The 25496-nt window shown below is 43.0% G+C and overlaps 2 protein-coding genes across 8 annotated transcripts in view; one reads left to right on the top strand and one right to left on the bottom strand.

The window, feature by feature from the left end:
• Window positions 1-2894, top strand: part of rfx1a (regulatory factor X, 1a (influences HLA class II expression)) — a 163960-nt gene extending 161066 nt beyond the window's left edge. For 4 of the 6 annotated variants that reach the window (XM_059008332.1, XM_059008331.1, XM_059008329.1 and 1 more), the window contains 2 exons: window positions 1107-1152; window positions 1358-2894. In XM_059008332.1, the coding sequence (XP_058864315.1) occupies window positions 1107-1152; window positions 1358-1527 (216 nt within the window). In that variant the 3' untranslated portion in view covers window positions 1528-2894. The remainder of the gene's footprint in view (window positions 1-1106; window positions 1153-1357) is intronic. The other 2 variants (XM_059008330.1, XM_059008333.1) reach the window with 2 other exon arrangements.
• Window positions 2895-14011: 11117 nt separating this feature from the next.
• Window positions 14012-25496, bottom strand: part of LOC117402161 (DDB1- and CUL4-associated factor 15) — a 59560-nt gene continuing 48075 nt past the window's right edge. For both annotated transcript variants that reach the window (XM_059007930.1, XM_059007931.1), the window contains 6 exons: window positions 24053-24144; window positions 23549-23677; window positions 20705-20787; window positions 20364-20468; window positions 17634-17749; window positions 14012-16859 (listed from right to left, as the gene is read on the bottom strand). In XM_059007930.1, coding sequence (XP_058863913.1) covers window positions 16804-16859; window positions 17634-17749; window positions 20364-20468; window positions 20705-20787; window positions 23549-23677; window positions 24053-24144 — 581 coding nt within the window. In that variant the 3' untranslated portion in view covers window positions 14012-16803. The remainder of the gene's footprint in view (window positions 16860-17633; window positions 17750-20363; window positions 20469-20704; window positions 20788-23548; window positions 23678-24052; window positions 24145-25496) is intronic.

Here is a 25496-nt window from a genome sequence, read left to right as displayed (position 1 = left end):
AGATGAAAAATATCAACAATGGTAAGTTTCTTTTCCTTCCTTTTTTCAAGATAGGTTATCCCGTACAGGTGCTGAAAATAGAGTTCAAAACAGAAGGTGAAAGAAAAAGGAAAATAAAACACAATAGCAAACTACAAATAAAAGGTGCTGCATCTGCAGCGTCCTGCAGCCTCCGCATCTGGTGCTGCTTGAGTTTCTGTGACGCTCTGTTATTTCCTCACTATCACTCACGGGGTTGCCCAGACTTCCCCAACTAAACTATCAGCGTCCCACTCGGGTATGATAAACTGGCTTTCACCCTGCCACATACCTCCCCTTATGTGCCCAGCAACCCTGGCCACAATCGGCCACCACCCCCTCATGTCCATCTTTCCCCATGTGGATTCTTGTGGGCATGTTGGTCCCAACCCTGGCGTCTCTCCTCGGAGACCTAGAGCCGGTGATAGGAGACCCAGAAGATGTGATCGGGCTTTCGGGAGCACAGGCTGGCAACCGTGCGAGCTTCAGCGACTATGGAGTGACGCCTGAGCCACCAGGGGGAGTGAAGCAGACGACCAGGCAACCAACTGTGCTTGGTGATGCAGTGACCCGGGAGCTAGGCTCAGCGGCCAAATGTTCAGACACAAGTGCTGGGTGTCTGGGAGCCCGGAGCAAGGGCCCTGACCCATCAGCACCGAGTCAGGACATAGAGGTGGTGGATGACTCTTTGCCTCCTCCTTCGGTGCTGGGCACTCCAGTAGTGGCAATCCTGGCAGCGGCAATAAATTTATGGCCCGAGCCACATTCCCACATGTGTTTCTGGCAGGGAGGAATTTAACCCCCCTCCCTGCCAACCCAGTATTCCACACACACACACCACACATTACACTGGCAGGGCTTTTACCGTGTCACACATACACACTGCAACCTAAACACTGCACAATGCACACTGCAACACTAACCCACTGCACCCTACACACTGTAATGAGCACTGCACACTACACAATGCTACACTAACACATTGCACCCTACACACTCTACAGTACACCATATACACTGCACCCTACACCCTACACACTGCACTCTACACAATGTATTTGATTTTTCTTTTTGTTTTTGTGTTTCAGTTTGCTAACCTCGGACGTAGCTTGAACGCACTGGATCCTGACAAGGGTAAGAAAATTCTGTTCAATGTTGTCTGCAAGTAAGCGGGGAGGGGAGGGAGGGAGGGTTATTGAACTCCTGAAAATACAGCCCTAAGAAGAAGAAGAAGAAGAAGAAGAGACCCCGTACACCTGACATATTAACTATTAGAGCTGTATTAAGGAAAGCTGGGTGGTGAAGAGCTGTACTCACACTGCCTGCGTTTGTGTTTCAGAAGAAGAGGAGGAGGAGGAGGAGGAGAGTGACGAGGAGAGCCAGCAGGAGATCTCCCTGCACTCCAGTGAGGTGCCAGGGCTGAGCGTGGAGCAGCTAGGGGAGCCACCAAGCAAGCTGGCACGCACTGACACCAGAGCCATTTACACACAGGCAGCGCAAATCAACTGAGAGATGCCCGAGCCATCGACACACAGGCAGCGCCCAGCAACTGAGAGACACCAGAGCCATCGACACACAGGCAGCTCCCAGCACCTGAGAGACACCAGAACCATCAACACACAGGCAGCGCCCAGCACCTGAGAGACACCGGAGCCATCGACACACAGGCAGGGAAAATCAACTGAGAGACACCAGAGCCATCAACACACAGGCAGGCGTTTTTGGAGTAGCGTGTGTCAGTGTGGAAGTGTCTGTCTGTGTGGGATTGAAATCTCAAGAGCCCAGTTCGTGTTGGATTTGTCAAGATCTTTACTCTAAAGTGCAGTTTGCACAATTTGTTATTTTAATTTGTTATGCAATGTAGTGTCCCCCTAATAACACCTTTCCAACAGCTACTAACAGGGCTGTCCCTTATAAAAGTTTACCATAGTAAAAGCCCAGCCCAGTGTAATAGAGCACAGTGAAGCATGGTAAAGCACAGAGGTATGGTAAAGCGTATTATAAAACATGGCAAACCAGAGTAAACTATGGTAAATGCAGAGTATAACCATGGGAAGAACATGGGGTGGGGGGGCTGTTAAAGTACTGTGCTATAAGTGTTAAACTTTTATAAGGGTGTGAGCAAAATCCTATGTGAGCACATGTTGGTTTGGCTTCTTTGTTGGGCAAACACCATGCTAGATTGTTTTTCATTAAAAAAAAAAAAAAACTCATAATAATAATAATCATAGTTCAAATAAACGGTGCACTCTGTGTACAGACATTAGTAAATCTGACTAAATTTCATATTGAAACACAACACACCACACCACACCACTCAGCTGCACACCATTCATTTACTCTCCCAAAAGTAGGTTAAAATGAACAACAAACCCAAACCTTCACTGGAAAGGGGATGAGGAATGGTCTCTCTCCAGATCTCGATTTTGTTTGCAACTGGTTCACAGTCTGCTATTCCATGATCTTTCCACAAGAGGGAGCCACCCGGTTCTCTGTAGAACTTGCCTGGAAGGAAATGTGTTTTAGTGTGCAAGTTTAAGCCATGTTAGTACAGTATTCTGCCTTCAAAGCTTCTGTGACTGCCAATTCCCTTTTCAAATTGCCTGTGAAATTATGTTCTTATGTTCTTATTTGTCATTGAATTTAATATGATTCTTGCAGGATTCCTTGCAGCACTGTTTAGTGTCTAATAGGTACAGATGAATCTAAAACATGTGAGGCTTAATGCAAGGGTATTACGGATTAATACATTTATAAACAAACAAATAAAATAAGAAATGTAGCTGCAATGTTGGTAATATATAGTAATATATATTTACAGTAAGTAAATAAACAAAGTTTCATATATATATATATATATATATATATATATATATATATATATATATATATATATATATATATATATATATATATATATATATATCTATCACACACCCCAGAGTGTCAGTTTAGCATAGCAGTGTGTTAGTCTAGGACTGGGTGATATCAATGTGTCAGTCTGTGTCTAAACAACATACTCTTTTGTTCTTTGTTTTACTGTGTGAATCAATGAAGCGTAGCCTTTGGGAAAGAGTGATTTACCTTTTAATGTGTGTTTACTGTTCTATATACTGTATATGTGTGTGTATGTGATAAATATGTGTGAGTTCAATAGCTCCTGTATGTCTTTTCCATTTCATGCTGACCCCTACACCCCATAAAATAAAAGGGGGTTGGAATGCTGTGGGTTATTATTTCATTGCTGATTGTCCAAGACTGTAGGTTTGTTTGTGCAGCTTAAAACATTTCTTAACAGAGCTCTCCTAAGAGTTTACCACGGTTAATGTGCATGGTAATTTTGCAGTTTTTCCCCCCATGCTTTTCCCATGGTTATACTATGCATTTATCATAGTGTATCATGGTTTGCCTTATTTTTGTAATATGCTTTATTAAACTTTGCTGTGCTTTTAGTGCAGTAAACTTTTATAAGGCTAACTTTCGAAACTGGGTTATGAACCATTAACTGGAAATAATAGCACCTCTGCATGGTGATGTTAATTGACTGCCTTTCACTTGTCAATGAGTCTTGTTTTTAAAATATGTTTTGTTTAGGTGTATTTGCACCGTGCCTGTTGGAGTAACATTTCAGCACGTTCACTCCCCACAGCAGCTGTGTTTGAACTATTTATACATGACTGGAAACATTTAGTGTGCTTGTTTATTCAGATGAAAAGTACTTTTTTTTTAAATGGGTTTAGGCATGTAAATGCTTGGCCTTTTTCTTTGTTTTTTTTCTTGCCTATTCTTTACAGATCTAATGTCCAGCTGCCAGCACAGCTCTATTTATCCTAACCTTAGTTAAAATGAGCGCTGTGCCTGCGATAAGGAAAGTAAAAAATATAATGTAAAAAATATAATTTAAAAAAAGGAATCTCAGATGCTTTGAGCACTGCCAATTTGTCTTTGATGATGATGATTATTATTATTGTTATTATTATTATTCTTTTACCATCAACACCCAGACACAAAAAAATAATACATGCTATTTTTTGTAACAGCTATTCCACATTGTGTTATCTTGTGAAAATCAACCTCACCTTTCCAAGTCTCGCTCCTTGAAACACAACAGAACAGAATCCATAAAACAAGTGAGGTGTGTCTCACCGTCTCTCCTAATTCATTTAATGTTTAAAGCAGGGTTGGATTTTAAAGTAATAGCCATACTGTAATCAGCTGAAGTTACACTGCATAGGTCTAAATGATGTGGCCTGTTGATGTTTTAAAAGTTGAAATATTTTGTTTTCCAAAAGTGGTCTGCTGGGTTTGTAAATCACAGAAGGTCAATACCATGCTTTTTTATGTCAGCACAGGACTCTATAAAGCTGAGTACAATTAATAACTGCTCCTACCTGCAATTCCTCAGACTCCTCGTCTTCTTTCCAGTCCCATCACAGTTGTAACTGGTTTGTTAATTTTAGATATTCTAGTTTTTGGAAAGGGGATAATAACAAAACAATGTAACGAAATATGTGAGTTTTATTTGTTATTTTATGTTTGTATGTATGAATGTATGTAAGTAATTAGTAACCTATACAAATAGACTGTGTTAATATTGTTGTGGGGGAAATTGATTATCTTTAACCATCATGGCCTTACTCTTCACACTTATTGGTGTTCTCAGTCCTGTGTTATAAAGAATATATATATATATGTATGTATGTATATATATATATATATATATATATATAGGAGAACACCATTGTTGCTGATGATAATAAGTTGTTCATTTTGTATAAATTCTTATTCTCTGGTTTGATTGCTTGTTTGTTTTGTTTTTATTTCTTGGTGTGACTATTCTGTGCAGCAGTAAAAGCGTAATGAGAGATTAACGAGCGAGTGGGTGATTAATTAATTCATTGAGTGAGTGGTACTGCTGCCAACTGAGGGTATTTTCATTCCATTTTGCAGGAAAGAATGATGCTAGACGGTTTGCCCAGTTTTGGCCTGTTTTAAAAACGCAGCAGGTTTTTTTTTTTTTAACATAAAGAAACCCTGGTTCATACCTGTCAAGTCTCCCGTTTTCAAGACCAATCTCCCACCCTGGACCCGTTTAATCTAGGAATCTCCGGGGGGGGGGGGGGGGGGGGTGTGTGTGTGTGTGTGTGTGTGTGTGTGTGTGTGTGTGTGTGTGTGTGTGTGTGTGTGTGTGTGTGTGTGTGTGTGTGTGTGTGTGTGTGTGTGTGTGTGTGTGTGTGTGTGTGTGTGTGTGTGTGTGTGTGTGTGTGTGTGTGTGTGTGTGTGTGTGTGTGTGTGTGTACACACTGTACTGTGTCGTCTTTCTTTTTTTTTCCTACTTTAGATTGCTTCCCTCACACGCCTTCTGTGGCCAGTCTATTCCCTACCTGCTTAACTAGTGCGACATGTTGTGAGTGTGATTGAGACCCGGATTTGAGTATGAATGATGCATTTTGCTACAGCGTCAGACACAAATGTCCAAAATGGCGAAGCGTTGTGTGTCTCCAGTTCGCAGAGCGAAGAAGGTGAAATATGCTTCTAGATTTAATAAAGATTGGACAAATGAGTTTAAGTGCATTCACAGAAGTGACAAGGCCATTCTTCTTCATTTGTATTCTGTGCAAAATGACCTCAGAGTTTTTTTTCGCTCTTTAAAGTCATAAGCCTATGACATGGAACTTGACTGTTACCGTAAACATACAACATAATATTAACAGGTCTCACTTGAACATATAATCATGTTAATTTTACCAAATTATGTTTAATCGCGCTACAATGAATCAAATAATACCCAGAAATACACAGAGGGCGATCTCCATTTCCTGGTGTGGGGCCAGGAGACAGACCAAAGGCTCATGCATCTGCCAGAATGGATGACAGCGAAAGTGAAAGTGAGAGTAGCCTAAGTTTTTACCAGTTTTAGACACGTCTTATGAATGTGAATTATGTAGTGATGGCTCTGATGTAGAGAGAGAAAACAGGGATTGTCTCCTGTATCAATTCAAGCCGTATGCCGTAATCAGAAGGTTCAAACTCGGAGAGAGACTCCGACACCAACGCGGACGGACCAGAGGGTCAGCAGATGTCCGGAGAATCAGTGTCTTGACAACACGGAATGGTTAATAAAAACCCTTACATTTACATTTAACATAGATTGATACTTAAAATATTTCATATTACCCATAATTGTATAGTTATGTCAGTCATTTAGTTAATAATATTGATACATGAATTATTGATACTAGCAGAATAACTAAACGCTGTGGATTGCAGCTGGCATGTCTTTAACATCTCTCTGTATGTACATATGTGCAGTATATTAAGGATGTGCACATTTTCAGTTTTTATCATTATTACCCCTAATCATAATGCAGAGATGTCAAAGGCTACGATTTGGCCGTAGCAGCTACTGTTTATTGGAGGTACTGCTTCGGCGCTACGTTGAAGGGGTATGTATAATACTACGATTTTTAATAAATAAATACATGATGGATACTCCCTGAACATTTATGAAATATTATTTCAATAACATGTTTTTTTTTGTTTGTTTGTTTCTTTTTGAATGAATTAATGGTTCATAATACTGTATTTGGTGCGGAGCCCCCAGGCAAAGGGCTGTCAGGAACAGGGGCAGAAAGGGAGGGATTTTCAGGGCAGGGTTAATCAGGAGGGGGCAGGAGGGAACTGTCGGGTCTCCTCCCAGGTAGGGAGCTAGCCGATCCCGGTACAGGGTTACCTTGCGGCCTCTAGGTGGCAGCTGCACTCAGTACATTACTGGCATAACAGCCCCTCTTCCTCCTGGGGCTCCAGACCAGCTCTCTGGTGTTACAGTTCGGTGGGTGTGCGCAGCTCACACCCTATCATGAGCAGGACTGGAGTGCAGGCAGTTGAGTCCTGCACAGCGGAACGACAGGCCAGCAGCACCAGAGGCAGGTGGGTGTCCCAGTCCCTTTGGTGGTTGGCTGTGGTCACAGCCAGTTTACAGTTAAACCGTTCCACCAATCCGTTGCTCTGTGGGTGGAGTGGGGTTGTCCTGATCCCCAGGCGCCGGCACATTTCTGCAAAGACCCGGGACTCGAAGTTGCACCCCTGGTCTGAATGCAGCTCCTGCTGGATCCCAAACCAGCTGAAGAACCCCTCCAGCAGTGCTTCAAGCGACCGTCTTCGCCTCCTGGTCTGGCAAAGCGTACCCCTCCGGCCACTTGGTGAAATAGTCGAGGACCCAGGATATCCATGGCAACCCTCTCCATGTGCCCACCGACCTGGTATTGCTGAAGGGGGGCATGCAACCAGCCCGGGAGTCCTTTCCAGGCAGTGCAGGTGTCACAGCGTGTACAGTGGTCCTCCACGTCCTGTCTGCACTGTCCCCAGAAGAAGGCCTGGCGGAGCTGCTGCAGCGTTACCCCGAAGTGTCTTGTGCCTGGGCATCCATGCTGGGAGTTGAGCACCTCCCGGCGCAATGCTTGAGGGACCACCACCTGCCACTTCGCCTCCCCTGTCGCTTGCTCCTTCCATTGCCGCTGGAGGACTCCATCCCTCAGGGCCAGTCCAGACCACAGCCCTCGGGTGGCAGTCGAGTGCAGAGCTACTTCTGGACGCAGACCTGGGTCGTCCTCCTGTTACCTCCTCCATTCGACGCTCTCCACCTGTACCACCATTACTCCTCCCCTCTCCCCCTTCCTCTCTACGGGTGATGCAGTATCGGCATTCTGCCTTGCTGAGCAACCGACTGTAGTACGCCACTACATGCTCCCCTTGGGACAAGACAGCACCGATGCCCTCGTCGCTCGCATCTGTGTCCAGCAGGAAGGGAGAGTGGGGGTCCGGTAGAGCCAGCACTGGAGACTGGCACAGGGTGCCCTTCAGACAACTGAACGCCTCCTGGCGCTCAGTGGTCCATACAAAGGGCTCCGCTTTCCGCAGGAGGCTGTGCAGGGGTGTAGTGATGGTAGTAAAGCCCTGCACAAACCTCCTATAATAAGAGGCAAGCCCCAGGAAGCCACTGAATTGGCGTGGGTTGACAGGTGTGGGCCAGTCATGATCTTGCTGGCCTCTGTGCTGATGCTCTCCTCTCCGACCCGGTGCCCCAGGCAGGTGACCTCCCTGCACATCAGCTGGAATTTTTCTGGGTGCAGCTTGAGCCCCGCTGCCATCACTCGCCGGAGCACCTCTTGCAGGTAAGCCAGGGCGCCTGCAAGGTCCTCCCATGGACCAGCAGGTCGTCCAGGTAAACCAGGCATCATGCTGGGGGCACCCTGGCCAACACTTTCTCCATTAGCCGTTCAAACATTGCAGGGGCGTTTCAAAGTCCAAACAGCATCACCGTAAACTACTATAGTCCTCGGCCGGTGGAGAAGGCAGTCTTGGGTCGTGCAGAGGGGGACAAAGCTACCTGCTGGTAGCCGCTTCGGAGATCGAGAGAGGAGAACCACTTTGATCCGGACACCAGATCCAGGGACTCATTGATATGGGGGAGGGGGTATGAGTCCTTCTCCGTCACATCGTTCAGGCACTGGTAGTCGACGCAGAAGCGCCACTTGCCGTCCTTGGGGACCATGACCACTGGGGACGTCCAGGAGCTGTCCGAGGGCTCAGTGATGCCGGCTTCCCTCATTTCTTGGAGAACCTGTTCTGTAGTCTGCTGACGTGCCAGTGGTTGTCAGTGGGGGCACAGCTTAATGGGCGATCCTCGCCTGTCTCGATCTGGTGTTGGACCAGGTGTGTCCGGCCCACTTCCTCCGAAGTGGTGGCAAAGCTGGAACGGTACTCGACTAACAGCTCCCACAGCTGGGCCTGTTGCTCCGGGCAAAGCCTCTCGCAGTTCTGACGCCAGACTGTGGTGACCGTGGCAACAACAGAGTCCTCTGCAGGGGCTGGCAAGGCCCAGTTGAGAGAGCTCAATGACGTTGTAGCTAGAAGGCAGCGAGAGGGGGGAGGGGGTCCATTTCTCTAAGCTCGCCTGCGCCAGGAGAGAGACGAGTTCACCAATTCCAGCGGCTCCATCCCGGTGTTATGTTGTTCCAGGGCAAGGGGACCGACGGTCACAGGCTGTAAGCCTTGGTGCCAGTGGGCAGCTGCCTTTTTCAGCAGCGGCTGTTGAGTGCACAGGGGTGTACTGAGGGTTGTGGTGGTGCAGACTGAAGTCCCCTATGGCATTGTCCCTGGCGACGCTGGTAGCCTGGTACATGGTGGAGCCCAGGTGAGGGCTGAGGTCCCCCATCTGGCTGCAGGGCCTGAAGCTGTCAAACAAAGAGGTCCCATCTCCAGCTCAACGGTCTCAGGGGGAAGGCTGGCCCCCTTGGGTTGGCTAAGGCCGAGGCCGGGCCCCCTGTATGTGCAATGTCCCGGTCCTGAGGTCTAGTTGCCTGACAATGTAGTGCAGGAAGTCCAGGCCCAGTATGCAGGAGTCCTGTACAGCTGCTACCCAGACAGGGTTGTGTACTGTCCGTCCAGCTACTTCAATAGCAAGGTTGCCCTTCCCTTGCATTGGCGCTAGCTCTCCTGTCACAGTGCGTAACTGTACGGTGGTGGGTTCCAGTCGGACCCCGACGGGGAGCACACAGGACATTAGTACACGGAACCCCCTCGACTCGGACAGGGACGTGGCAGTGGTCCTCACAACCTCTATAGCTAGATTGTTCTGGCTGCGATCCGCAGTTTCCGGGGTGATCGCTGCCCTGACAAGGGCAATTAGCTCTGTATGCCAGAGGGGGTCGATGGTGCTGTACTGGGCTTCCTCTTCGCTGCTTTGGACCATGCAGGCTCTGGGTGGTGTGTGGTTGGGCCGCCACTTCTGCTGACTCTGCGCCCCCCCCAGAGGTTCGGTCATGCTCCACCTCTTCAAGCACAGTCAGGACTAGTTCTGCATGAGCCTCGGCGAACTCTAGGGAGGTCTCGGCACGTCGGGTCTTGGTCTGGGTCTGGGTCTCGGCACGTCGGGTCTTGGTCTTGGTCTGGGTCTGGGTCTCGGCACGTCGGGTCTTGGTCTGGGTATCGGTCTCGGCACGTCGGGTCTGGGTCTGGGTCTCGGCACGTCGGGTCTTGGTCTGGGTCTCGACACGTCTGGTCTTGGTCGGGTCTTGGTCAGGTCTTAGTCTGGGTCTCGGTCTCGGCACATCGTATCTTGGTCTGGGTCTCAGTCTTGGCATGTTGGGTCTTGGTCTGGGTCTCGGTCTTGGCATGTCAGGTCTTGGTCGGGTCTTGGTCTGGGTCTCAGTCTTGGCACGTCGGGCCTTGGTCTGGGTCTGGGTCTCGGCACGTCGGGCCTTGGTCTGGGTCTGGGTCTCGGCACGTTGGGCCTTGGTCTCTGGGTCTGGGTCTCGGCACGTCGGGTCTGGGTCCCGGTCTTGGCACGTCGGGTCTTGGTCTGGGTCTCGGTCTCGGTCTCGACACGTCGGGTCTTGGTTTGGGTCTCGGTCTCGACACGTCGGGTCTTCGTCGAGTCGTGGTCGGGTCTTAGTCCGGGTCTTGGTCTCGGCACATCGTATCTTGGTCTGGGTCTCAGTCTCGGCACATCGGGTCTTGGTCTGGGTCTCGGTCTTGGCATGTCAGGTCTTGGTCGGGTCTTGGTCTGGGTCTCAGTCTTGGCACGTCGGGCCTTGGTCTGGGTCTGGGTCTCGGCACGTCGGGCCTTGGTCTGGGTCTGGGTCTCGGCACGTCGGGTCTTGGTCTGGGTCTGGGTCTCGGCATGTCGGGTCTGGGTCTGGGTCTCGGTCTCGGCACGTCGGGTCTTGGTCTTGACAGCAGGCAGCACGCAGATTGGTCTCATTCATAAACATTGATTGTTTTATTTCCTCTTTTATGATATATACTTTTTTATCCTTCAAAATTACTTTCATACATTGACAGCTATTAAATACAAAATAATGTAGCCATTATACTCTAGAGCAGCATTCAAATTACTAAATTGAATGTATCAGACTTCATGCTGCTACAGCGTCTCTCAGACTCTCCCATGAGCAGACTTTCCTCCTGCCACCAAATACATTTCCTGTAATATATCAGTAACCTTAACAAAATTGTGTCAGTAACACAAATGCCTACAAATATGATTATCTGTACATACCTGTCAAGTCTTGTTTTGATCAGGACCCTCCCGTTTTCAAGACCCATTTAATCTAGGAATTTCCTGGTTTGTATATTAGGCTATAAATCCATTATTTTTTTCTTATTTATTTAAAACATATAACAACCAAAAAGCATCTTTATGTATTGGCATTCCCTCGTGGTTAGTTGTATAATTTTGGAATTATGTATGTTTTTGTTGAGCCAAAAAAGAAAAAATGTCTGTGCACCTGCATTTTGTGCTTTGCTACCGTGTTTGAAACTATACAGCGCTTTGAGATGCTTTGCATTTAGGTGCCATATAAAGTAAAAGTTTTTTTTTTATTATTATTATTATTATTGCCCCCCACCCCCCCACTGTAATAATGTATGAAGTTACATTTTAAAAGTCCCGATAACAGTTTATTTCAACAGGCTGCAGCGTAAGCATATAAACATAAAAACACATAATTTTTGTGTCGTCTGCAAATTTAACAAGTTTGCTTACTATACCAGAATCTAAGTCAATATAGATTAAGAAGAGCAGAGGACCTAATACTGATCCCTGTGGTACACCACTGGTTACCTCGCTCCATTTTGAGGTTTCTCCTCTAATCAGTACTTTCTGTTTTCTACATGTTAACCACTCCCTAATCCATGTGCATGCATTTCCTTGAATCCCTACTGCGTTCAGTTTGAGAATTAATCTTTTATGCGGGACTTTGTCAAAAGCTTTCGGGAAATCTAAATAAACCATGTCATATGCTTTGCAGTTATCCATTGTCGATGTTGCATTCTCAAAAAAATCAAGCAGGTTAGTTAGACACGATCTCCTTTTCCTAAAACCATGCTGACTGTCTCCCAGGATATTGTTACCATATAGGTAATTTTCCATTTTGGATCTTATTATAGTTTCTTTAAGTTTACATATAATAGAAGTCAGGCTTATTGGTCTGTAGTTACCTGGTTTGGTTTTGCTTCCCTTTTTGTGGATCGGTATTACGTCTGCAATTCTCTAGTCTGTCGGTACAACCCGTCTCAAGAGACTGTTGCATGATCTTGGTTAGCGGTTTGTAAATAACTTCTTTCATTTCTTTGAGTACTATTGGGAGGATCTCATCCGGCCCAGGGAATTTGTTTATTTTAAGAGCTCCTAGTCCCTTTAACACTTCTGCCTGTTATGCTAAAGTTATTTAAAACTGGATAGGAACAGGTCAACATGTGGGGCATGTTGTCCGGATCTTCATTTGTAAAAAGTAATTTTAATATATTTGGTATTTGGTATCTTCGTTTATGACTTTGTCATTTGTATCTCTTAGACATTTTACCTCCTCTTGTGAGAGTAGCCGTCTGCCATGTGGGTGCGTGTATTCACTGCTGAGTGGCAGGCAGGAGATCGAGATGGAGGTTGAAGTTGGTACTACCTGCAGGCGAACAGGATTTATTTACATATCAACACACTGACCTGCACCTGTGACACTACCAGCAACACATACATACAACAGTGTACGGAAATTTTGGTCGGATCTGCAATCTCTAAACTAATCTTCTGTTCAATATTCTGGTATAGTAAGCAAACTCGTTAAATTTGCAGACGACACAAAAATAGGAGGAGTGGCAAACACTGTTGCAGCAGCAAAGGTCATTCAAAATGATCTAGACAGCATTCAGAATTGGGCAGACACATGGCAAATGAAATTTAATAGAGAAAAGTGTAAAGTATTGCATGCAGGCAATAAAAATGTGCATTATAAATATCATATGGGAGATAGTGAAATTGAAGAAGGGAACTATGAAAAAGACCTAGGAGTTTATGTTGACTCAGAAATGTCTTCATCTAGACAATGTGGGGAAGCTATAAAAAAGGCTAACAAGATGCTCGGATATATTGTGAGAAGTGTTGAATTTAAATCAAGGGAAGTAATGTTAAAACTCTACAATGCATTAGTAAGACCTCACCTAGAATATTGTGTTCAGTTCTGGTCACCCCGTTACAAAAAGGATATTGCTGCTCTAGAAAGAGTGCAAAGAAGAGCAACCAGAATTCTCTCAGGTTTAAAAGGCATGTCGTATGCAGACAGGCTAAAAGAATTGAATCTATTCAGTCTTGAACAAAGAAGACTACGCGGCGATCTGATTCAAACATTCAAAATCCTAAAAGGTATAGACAATGTCAACCCAGGGGACGACTTTGACTTGAAAAAAGAAAAAAGGACCAGGGGTCATAAATGGAGATTAGATAAAGGGGCATTCAGAACAGAAAATAGGAGGCACTTTTTTACACAGAGAATTGTGAGGGTCTGGAACCAACTCCCCAGTAATGTTGTTGAAGCTGACACCCTGGGATCCTTCAAGAAGCTGCTGATGAGATTCTGGGATCAATAAGCTACTAACAACCAAACGAGCAAGATGGGCTGAATGGCCTCCTCTCGTTTGTAAACTTTCTTATGTTCTTAATAATAAACTAACATTGCTGAAGAGCTTGATCATGGCAGATAAACGGTTTAGGTGGATATGTGTCAGGTGCATCCACAATGGATTACTCTGTGTGTGTGTTTATATATATATATATATATATATATATATATATATATATATATATATATATATATATATATATATATATATATATATATATATATATATAATGTGTGTTATTTTCTGTTTGTGTGTAGGTAGGCAAGTAATTAGTAATTCATGGCCTTACTCTTTACACTTGTTGGTGTTCTCAATTATGCATTATAAACACCAGTGTTTTTTTACCTTTTTTTTGTGATACAATACTGAAGTAGCTAGAAGCAACTAAGGTGAATGCTGGAGCTCCTGATTTAAAACGGACAAGTTGTTTATTTGTAACATTTAACTTGGTGCAGTGGTAACTGCTTAGTGAATGAGACCCTGAGTTGACAGTACACACAATTTTAAAAGACACAGGAACCAGTCAAGACATATGTACGTAAATCCTTTTTATTCAGAGATGAATTCTCTGTCCACCCTCATCCTCCTCCTTGGCACAGAACCAATAAAAAACAAACAAAAAAACCCCAGCAACAATCATCATCAGCCAGAAAGCAGACCTATCTTGTGTATTTTCCAACAACTAAAATACAAATAAAAAAATAATAAATAAAAACAAAAAAAAATACAAAAAAAGCACAAATTAAAAAAAAAAATCTTGACAGAATCAAGTAATATTCTATCCTTTTACAAGATGATCATGTATTAAGTCTGTGGGAGTACATCTCACTCTCACACCTGCGATGTAGAGTATCTGCCCAAAGCGCTTAACCTCACGCAGTGGAACTTGTGTATTAACCAGCAGCCTTCGAATCAGGACCAAACTTTACTGGCTGCTCATTTCAAGACAAAGTCACTCCAGATGTTTTAAAAAATAAAATACATGTTTACTATAAAATGCATTTCTTTCAAAACTGCACATTCGAGATCTGTGATTTAGGAAATTTGATACAATCACAATACAAACTTTAGTCTTCCAAAACTTTCCTGGCCCCTGACCCCTGACCCCAGGGCCACACTGTGCCCAGACACACACACACGTACAAACCGGAGAGGGCCCTCCACTCCCCAATTCAATTCCTTCCTGCTGAATTAGTCTCCTTATTGTCAGCACTTCAACCCGGACTCTGCTCTCAGATACGATACAAGATACTTCTCATAAAACAGGTTGTGATAAGAAAAGCATCACGATACATGTTCAGTCCTGATGATGGGCTTCTTGCATGATACATACTAAGATCAAATAATTTAATGACTGACAATTAAGACAGGGAGAGAATGTACAGTTGCAGACAAAAGTATTGGCACCCTAACTTAATATAATTCAAGAAAATACATCAAATTCAAGCATTTAGTGAACATTAGCCACTAATGAATATGACCAAAATACACAATTTCTGGTAGGTTTAACAAATCAATAGCTAGAAGATTAGGTAATTATTTCCAACATCTGTTGAGAAGAACGTTTTGGCAAAACAGATGATGGTCAAGAGTTGGAGCTGGATTCACGTTTGAGAAAAGCACTCGTAACAAAACTACAACAAAGGACATGGCAACTGAACAGTATCAAAAGAAATATGGAATACCAAAATCCACAATCAGAGTAATAATTTAGTACCACCACAGAACAAATTCAACTGAAACACTTGAAAGAAGTGACCATCCAAAGAAAATTACAGGCACAGCAGGTAGGAGAATCGTCCAAGCAGCTAAAAAAAAACAATAAAAAAAAAGATTAATAGCCAAGGACTTAAAGAAAGATTTAGAAACATCAGGCATAACAGTGCATGAAAGAACTGTACAGAGGCACCTGAAGACGGAAGACATCACTACAAACCACTTTTAAAGAATTCATAAAACAAACAGCCACAATTTGCCAAAAATATAAACAGGAATCTGAAGCAATCCAAAAAAAAATTCTCTGGTCCAATGAGAATAAAATAGAACGTTTCCCTAAATATGGACCACAGTATGTTTGGAGAAAAAAAAGGGAATGTCTTCAATGAAGAAAACCTTGTACCTACAGTTAAACATGGAGGTGGTTAGATCATGACATGGGGGTGTTTCAGCAGTTTAGGGACTGGAGACATTCATGTGATTGAAGATCGGATGAATGCAGCCATGTATCAAAACATTCTACATAGTACAGTGATACCATCTGCTCACAGACTGATTGGCAGACAGTTAATCTTCCAACATGACAACGACCCAAAACATATGGCTACGTCAACTCTCAAATTCTTGAAGAAAGCAATGATAAAAGTTCTTGAATGGCTTTTGCAATCACTTGATCTTAGTTCAACAGAAATGATCTGAAAAAGGCAGTAGCCAAGCATTGTGTCTCCAATCTGTCTAAGATGAAGGAAATATGAAAGGCAAAATGGACACAGATTTCACCAAGAAGTAACATACTGGTTAAGAATTCTCAGAAACGTCTGAAAAATGTAATAACAGCAAAAGGGAGGTCACAAAATACTAATGCAGTGGTGCCAATACTGCTGTCATGAACGAATACTTTAAATTAAATACATATTTTTTTTTTTAAGATATTTGTTAAATTACTAGAAACTATGTTTTTTACTTTGCTTGTCCTTAATCTGTTAGCTTGATTTATGGTATAATCACTGTAGGATGCCAGTACTTTTGTCTGTGACTATTCACACCAACTATAAGCGTTAGGGAGAGGATGATTTGTACCAACCATAAAACACACTTATTCTTCATTCATAAGCATTTGGTGATCTACAATAAGCTATGCGGTTGTGCTTTTGGTCTTGTACAGCACTCAGAACCCAGTGTTCTCCGCAAGGTTTCCTTCAATCAGACACAGAAATGTAACACAAGAGGCATAATCCAGACTGTAACAGGATTTCTAATTCCTTTTATGAGGCAGAACGAGTGAGTGGGATTTTCAAGCACTGAGAGTTAAAATATGGACCAACTTAAGTCTAAACTCCCCCTCCCAGTCCCTCCTACTTCAGACAGAGCAATCTTTTGATCCAGTAAAGCACAACAACAGTACTAATGATTGTGACAAAAAATAATAGTAATAATGATAATTAATTAAAATTTGGAATGCAGAGACAGTATTTCAGAGGTAGTTTTCAGACTCTTTCTTCTTCCTGCTCTTGTTCACATTAATATTGTTGTTAATAGTTGTGTTCTGTGTTGTTTAACCAGTATCTTCCAGAGGCGAGCCTGCCTTTCTCTCCCTCCCTCTGTCTGTCTTCACAGCACTATCCAGGTGTATCGGTCGCCATCAGCCAGCACTTTCAGAGATGACCCTGCAGAGAGACGCAATGCAGACACTCGGTCAGACTCCTGTACTGTGCAGGAATGCCGACGAGATTCTACTGCTTAATTGGAAGGCATGTTCCCGTGGAACCTATTAGCAGCAAGTACACTTACACTCACTGAGAGTGTAGATCGCCACTCAGAATATCAATAACAAAAGATCCTGAACATTTAAACCACAACAGGTTCTACATAAACAGACTGAATACGTTAATATAAGCTTTCCGTCTATTTGTTTTTATTTAGATTTAACGAGTGACGACATGTTTAGGTGGTTACCTTGAATTATGAAAACACTTTTTTCTTTTTAACAGCTGAATGCAATTAAAATATAGACTTTGCTGGTTGCTGCTAGCACAAACTTTAAACAAAAGCATTAATATGTTGCTGCTGCTACTGATTTAAAACAGAAGTGTGAGATTAGTTGACTGAAAGCTTCTGAGGTCGGCTGTCACTTTTCTAGACTTTTATATCCTGATGTAACTATCACTATTATCTGCTGTATTATTGAATTGTGGTTTGTCACACTTGTACTTTGTACATCGTATTTCTTGCTCTTATTGTATTACTTGTATTGTAACACTTGAAATGTATTTGCTTACGATTGTAAGTCGCCCTGGATAAGGGTGTCTGCTAAGAAATAAATAATAATAATAATAATAATAATAATAATAATAATAATAATAATAATAGACGACTGTTTAGTGTTAGCCCAAGTTCAGAGTGCACAGCTGTAATCTGTGTGCAGCACTGTGATACCATACCTTTGTGCAGAGCCTCATTGGTCATGCGGTTGATGTATCGGGTGCTGTTCTCTGGGACCAGCCACTTCATCACAGTGTTGACACAGCTCTTTCGATAGGAGGTCCACACGCTGCCACTAGAAGGGGCCAGAGCAGCAGCAGCATCAGCATCATCATCATCATCATCATTATTATTATTATTATTATTATTATTATTATTATTAAGGATTCGATTATATCTAGGCTTGCTACTTTTCGATTTTAACAGTAAAGCTTGTTAACACTAGCACCGCCATAGCCGCTTTTTGAACGGCTTTTGCAATTCAAATTGAAATATCTCTGCGTATGTGAATCTCGTGCATGTCCATTCTTAAAGTGTTACTAAATATTTGAATTAAATACCTATACGGTGTTTCAGCTACAGAATCGTAAAAATGAATACGTTATAAGTACTTGCTTCTTCAACCGCCAGACCCGCTGTTTATGCGGCATATTGAAATCAATACAATATAACCAACAATTTAGTCTGAGCTTTGTAATAAAATCAACGTCATTGTGAAATAACGTATTATAATCCTGTTGAGTGCTTGAAACACTGATGAAAGTCATTCTACACATATCACTATTTACACTACATTTCTCAGGTAGAACGACTGTGCCACCCTGAGTGTGACGGTGTAAAAAAATGTAAAAGAATGTGTGTATTCTAAGCTCTCTGCACAGATCAGTGACCGTCGGGACTGATGCTAAACGAAAGCCAGAGACTAGCATTTTACAACGCAACGAAGTACGGTGTGGATATACGGGATCAAAAGGCATGGCTGTATTCTGTCAAAGGTGGTACTCGCAGATGGCCTGTGGCTGTTTTTTTATAATGTTTTGGACCTGGCAGCCATCAACGCTTTGGTTTTGTACAAGGAGTGCACCGGCAACACAATCACTCAGAGGGACTTCGTTTTGATAAGAGTCACGAAGGCCGGCTGGCAAATGACCCTCAACCTTCAGCCAGCGCTGCGCCCACTGGCACACGGAATAAAAGACAATGCCAGGTTGCTAAATGCAATAAAAACAGAACTTTTGATGTCTGCGCCCGTTGTGAAAAGGCAGTCTGTGGCAAATGCACTGATACAGTTGAAAAGCGTGTTTTCTGCGTAGATTGTACTTAGAAAGCTGTAACAGAAATCTGAACAGACAGACAGAGCCTTTGAACTCTGTTTCACTCAAAGCGCTTTCACGTCGCATAAGTTATGTTATATTTTTGTTTTATGCTATTATTATAACTAGTTATTTATGTTTTATAATTTTATATGTGCATACAGCTTTCTACACCTGTTTACACAGAAGTTTATTGCGTAAAGTTTATTTTATTACAGTTTTTCATGTTTATGTATATGTGCTCTTTTTGGAAAAAATAAGACAAAAGTTTAATTTTCAATGTAAATACACTGTTTCTGCTCTGAAAATGTTATGTATGATGTTCATAAATAAAAATATTAAGTTGTATCCGATTGTTTGTTTTTCATTTTCATATCGAAGCTTTAAAATAGAGCCGAAGTTTTAAAATGAAGCCGCACATTTTGCGGGTGCAGCGGTTGTATCTAGTCCGAAATCTTGGCGGTTCTACTGTTAAATGTCGAATTCCCCAAAAATATGAGTTTGACAAATAAATTCATATAGGATAAATATCGGCAAAACCACTCGCTATTTTTTATTTTCTTACCAAAAATAATAATTTAGAAATCATCTCTAGTCTGTGTAGTTTTTATACTTGCTGTCTGTCCTCTATCTGTTCCACTCTGAATGGCTAGGGGTCGCAGTCAGTCAACTTGGTGGTCTCTTAATAGGCTACTATAGGTTCACTGTCAGTTATTTCATCCTGTTCTGATAGATCTCGTTGACTGAAGCAGCGCTACAATGCTCTCATTTGTTTAAATGACTGTCAGTCATTAAGACTGTGCACTTTCATTTGCCAGCTACAGAGCTTGTCATTCAAAAGCGCCTACTTTGAAATTCGTGGGTTAAGGTGTAGGTAAGCTTTTGATATAGGTGTACAGTGAGAGTTACTAGTTTGATTTGGGCGCAAGAAGAAAACACTTAATGGGTATTGTGCACAATACCCTGACCGACAGTTGAAGTCTCCGCGGCAGGATGAAGTGGGCCGATCTGCCTTGCCTTCCAGTGAGTCCTGCTGTGCTGAAGCAGGAGAGGGGCGGAGCTCAGACGCCGAATAATAAGTACAAGTTAGTTCTGTTCTTCTAACTTCTAATGTTTTGTTCTGTGCATATTATTTTTACTTGTAATTTATGCTATAAAAATAGAAAAAATAGAAGAAAAAAAATCTTTAAAAAATAAACATTGATATTAAATCATCGAATTGGCAAAAAAAATAAAAATCGAATCGTAGCAAACCTAATTATATCAAAGTGGTCACGACTTTCACGAAACCCATGAATTTCGCCTTTTGTTTCCACTCACTGTGACAATAGAAGCGGAGTACATGTCTCCTCGACACCAAAACCAACTAAACTGACCTGGAGTGCACCTGGACCTCAGTGAGAACCCCCACTCCTACAGTCCTGAACTGACCTGCAGTGCACTTGGACCTCAGTGAGAACCCCCACTCCTACAGTCCTGAACTGACCTGCAGTGCACTTGGACCTCAGTGAGAACCCCCACTCCTACAGTCCTGAACTGACCTGCAGTGCACTTGGACCTCAGTGAGGACCCCCACTCCCACAGTCCTGAACTGACCTGGACTGCACTTTGACCTCAGTGAGGTCCCCCACTCCCACAGTCCTGAAGGCACCAGTACTGAGGTCCCAGGACACCTTCAGACTGGTGTGGTATGTGTTGGGTCTTGAGGAGGGAGAGAGGGATAGAGAGAAAGAGGGAAAGATTAACCTTCTCAAAAACAGAAAAAGACAATGCAATAAAAATAAAATAAAACTGTACATGAATTTAACAAAAACAACTGTAAACCTTTTTTGTTGTTTCTGGGACATGAGAAAGTTTCCAAATGAGAGGATATTTGTGTTTCAGTGTGTCAGTGTGTCAATGTGCTTCAATGTCAGTGTGTGTGTACACTTGCTCACCTGATCTGCCCTTCCTCTGGTGTAGGGAATGCTAAGAGTAGCAGCCCAATATTAATCACCACCTGGTTCATTTCAGGACACACCTAGAGAAGAAGGAAGAGACAAAGCGCTGCATTAACACTGTGTTAGGACTATGACAGCACTAGGGCCGGATTAACGCAGGGGTTTTAGGGGCTGCAGCCCAGGGCCTCAGATTCTGAGGGGTCCCTATATATTATATATATAGCAGCAATTACAGCTGTGAGTCTTTTGGGGTAAGTCTCTACCAGGTTTGCACCTCTGGATCGTGCAATATTCACCCATTCTTCTTAACAAAATTGTTCAAGCTCTGTCAAGTTGGATGGGGATCGTTGGTGGACAGCAATCTTCAAGTCTTGCCACAGATTCTCAATCGGCTTCAAGTCCGGGCTTTGACTGGGCCATTCTAACATTCACTTTCTTGTTTTTAAGCCACTCCAGTGTTGCTTTGGCTGTGTGCTTGGGGTCACTGTCCTGCTGAAAGGTGAATCTCTGTCCCAGTCTTAGGTCTTTTGCAGACGGAAGCAGGTTTTCCTCAAGGATTTGCCTGTATTTAGCTCCATCCATTTTGCCCTCTACCCTGACAAGCTTCCCAGTCCCTGCCGATGAAAAGCACCCCCATAGCATGATGCTGCCACCACCATGCTTCACAGTAGGGATGGTGTTACCTGGGTGATGTGCTGTGTTGGGTTTGCGCCAGACATAACGCTTTGCATTTAGGCCAAATAGTTCAATTCTTGTTTCATCGGACCACAGAATCTTTTGCCACATCTTTTCAGAGTCTCCCACATACCTTTTTGCAAATTCCAAGTGGGATTTTACATGTTTTTTTTTTCAGAAATGGCTTCCTTCTTGCCACTCTTCCATACAGGCCAGATTTGTGGAGTACCTCAGCTATTGTTGACACATGGACAGTTTCTTCCATCTCAGCCATGGAATGCTGTAGATCTTTCAGAGTTGTCATTGGCCTCTTGCTGGCTTCTCTGACCAATGCCCTTCTTACCCGGCTGCTCAGTTTGGGAGGACGGCCTGCTCTAAGCAGATTCTGGGTGGTGCCGTATACCTTCCACTTCTTAATGATCGACTTGATTGTGCTCCAAGGGATATTCAATGGCTTTGATGGTTTTTTATACCCCTCCACTGATCTGTGCCTTTCCACAACTTTATCCCTGAGTTGTTTTGAAAGCTCCTTGGTCTTCATGGTAGTATCTTTGCTTTGAATGCACTACCGAACTGTGGGACCTTACAGAGACAGGTGTATTTAATCAGAAATCATGTAAACCACTTTTATTGCATACAGATGAACTCCATTTAACTTATTGTGTGAATTCTGAAGGCAACTGGTTGCACCTGAGCTTATTTAGGAGTGTCATAGCAAAGGGGGGGGGGTGTATGTATATATATATATATATATATATATATATATATATATATATATATATATATATATATATATATATCTATCTGTATATATATATCTGTATATATATATATAAAATGTATAATACAATATCTAAAAAATTAATAAGTAGCGTGTGACTGTATGGATCGGAACAGGTCTGTTTAACCAAGCTGTATTGCGTTGGAGGAGCAGAGACTGTCTGATCATATGACTTGACCTGTGATCAAGTCACGTGCCACTTTTATCAGGTGTGCTGCAGCGCGAACGTGATGCAGATCAGAACCTGTAAATGTCTGACAAAGCAGCACCTAGGAAGTATGAGAGCAATGCTGAAAAGCAGAAACACCACAAATACAGCATCATCGCGAGGAAGATATGTGAAACCACCAACACTGACATGCTATATTAATACAATACCAACAAATGTATGTAAAGGTACCAGTACTTCGGAAAACACATTGGAGAGAAATCAACAGGAGGAAATGACTTGGGTTTATATGGAATACAGTGGGGCAATCTCCACGGAAAAATAAAAATAAGTCTCACCTTTTTCTCACTCTATTCAGTTTTGGGTTGTGTGTGTTTCCATGTAGTTTTAAGAACATAAGAAAGTTTACAAACGAGAGGAGGCCATTCAGCCCATCTTGCTCGTTTGGTTGTTAGTAGCTTATTGATCCCAGAATCTCATCAAGCAGCTTCTTGAAGGATCCCAGGGTGTCAGCTTCTCGTTCCAAATGAAAATAAACTAATTCATATTAAAATACGGGAGGCTATGTTTGTGCCTAAGTTCCAATTTGGCCTTGTGCGACTTACTGATATCGTACATTTTTCTTAAACCGGGTTTCTGTGAAGTTTTTAGTTTGTCTTAAAACACAGCCTGCCTCATTTGTCCCCCCCCCCCAAAAAAAAAATAAATGAATAAAAGACAAGCTGTAGCATTACACAAATAATAATAAAAAAACAACATTATATAAGAAAGTGCTGTGTACTATCCTTGTAATATTTTCTAAAAATTTTTTGACTGCATATGTATTTACTACAAGCTTATTATACATACTCATAAGAGATAAGGACAACACATTTCCAGATAACTTGCTTTTACGACAAGAGTCTGCAGTTTGCACTTCCCATTTTGTATTTGAAACTGCCAGTAACTAGCGCTGTAGCCAATGCTAATTCAAACATCGAATCAGGTCAAATATGGATCAGCCAATACTGAATAATTTGCCATTAATGTTAGTCGAGTATGGTGGTAGTAAAACAGTAAAGGGAAGCAAATTAATATGCAAAGAGGGGCCCCCAAAACGATAACAGCCCCAGGCCCCCATTAAACTTAATTCGGCCCTGGATAGCACTATACATCATCACTGCATTAACTCAACAGCCTAAGAAACTGAAGTACCTCCTCCCCGCTTCCCCCTCACCTCCAGGATCACAATGTCATAGTCACTGAAGGAGCAGAACTGTTTGGACCAGGCGGCGTCGTTCCGAATGACCTCATTGATGACGTACTCGAAATCCAGAGTCAGCTGCTCCACCATCACATACTGACCCTGCAGAGAGGAATGGGAGGGTGAGGGACTGAGACACACAGAAAGAGACACACACAGATACTAACCCTGCAGAGAGGACAAGGACCGAGATACACAGACCGACACACACACACAGACACACAGTGAGATACTGAGGGAAATAAACACACACACACACACATAGATCCTACAGAGATATGAGAGAGAGAGAGAGCGAGAGAGAGAGAGAGAGAGAGGGAGGGAGGGATGGAGGGTAAGGGACACACACAGGCAGACAGAGATACAAATAACACATACTGCCTGTACATAAACAAGACAGCAGCGGGAGTGAGGGAAACACACACACACACACACACACTATCTAACGTTTCATAAATTGGTTTCTGTCTCCATCACCTGCCCCTGCGCCTCCCCTCTGAGTGCTTGCAGACTCCGTCCCTTTAGGTCAGTCATAGTAAAGGGCAGCAGGATCTTCTCATCTTCATACTCTGCGCAGAACAGGGATCAGAGAAACAACTAATTAAAAAACCATGCTCATATTTGTTCATGTAACAATGTCTAAATGACTGTATCAAAAGGATATCAATGGACAAATGAGGCCTGAAATCAATAATACCCAATTACTCTACCATACAGAAGTATTTAACTCTCCTTTCTCTAATAGATATGAGGTACTAGGTACTGGGGTACTAAGGATAGGCATTTACGTATATTTTAATAATTGAATATACGTAATTTACAAACAATTAAACAATTACACTTTAAATCAACATTCGTGGTACTATTTGACAATGCTTCAATAAAGTAGCTATTTTTATTAACAGGAAGTGTAATACAAGTACAGTATATGCATAAAGCCCATCTTATGCATAATTTCCATTTTATGTATTTCACCCTGTCCTTCAACAGTGTGGATACCCAATGTCTCTTAAGCGATCATTTCTACCATTAGGTTTGTTATTCTCTCCTCTGTGGAGTGCAATTGGTGGAGCAAGCTGCAATGGTTCGTTGTGATTTACCAGTGTCACAGGGAATTGGTAGACCATGAAAAAAGTAGTGTGATAGAGAGAAAGGATCGATGCTGTAAATCTCCCTCCCGATTAGAAAGTGCGCTGTGTAAGGGGGAAGGTATGCTGCCTCCTAGATCTACCACCTCGGTGGTAGGTGGAAACCGGAAGGTGACCATATTAGGAGGGGCGCGTAGCTGCAAGTACTCAGGACGATTCCATTGCAGTCAGCTGCGGGGCAGCCCTCTATTGGAGAAACCATGGCGACGCGCTGACTGCAGGGAGGAGTTTGCTGGGTACAAAGGGGAAGCAGCTACGTCAAAACCTCCCCTTGCGCTGAGAATGTAAACAGACGGCTGGAGCCTGTAATGTTTTATTGTTTTGGATTACGTGTGTTTTGTGTTGCAGAGGAGGAGTGAGGACCATGCTTCTCAGGACCGAGAGCACTGCGTGCACGGAGAACGTGGGGACGGACAAAGTCCCGTTTTTGTTTAGTTTTTGTTTTAATTAAGTGAGCTGAAGTGTACCCCCCAATACCATCGCTGGTAAAGGGGTGGACTTATTTGTGTTATTGTTATTATTTTGTTATTATTAAAAACACAGACTGTTTTGGGAGAAAGATTGTGTGGACCTGATTTATTCACTGCACCTGACCACAATAGATATCACCTTTACTGAGCATGCGCGAAGCCTTAAATAGAGGTAGTGAAGAACAGTCAGTACCAGGTAGGGACTGGGTTTCAGTGGGATGGAATAGAAGGAAAAGGAGTGCACCCTCTGCCAAAACAGCGCGTTTTGGACAGGTTTGCTCCCCTCGGGGAAGATAACCTCAC

The sequence above is a fragment of the Acipenser ruthenus genome, chromosome 36, assembly GCF_902713425.1.
Source record: "Acipenser ruthenus chromosome 36, fAciRut3.2 maternal haplotype, whole genome shotgun sequence".
Classification (NCBI taxonomy): domain Eukaryota; kingdom Metazoa; phylum Chordata; class Actinopteri; order Acipenseriformes; family Acipenseridae; genus Acipenser; species Acipenser ruthenus.
This window is presented reverse-complemented; position numbering and strand designations above follow the sequence as displayed.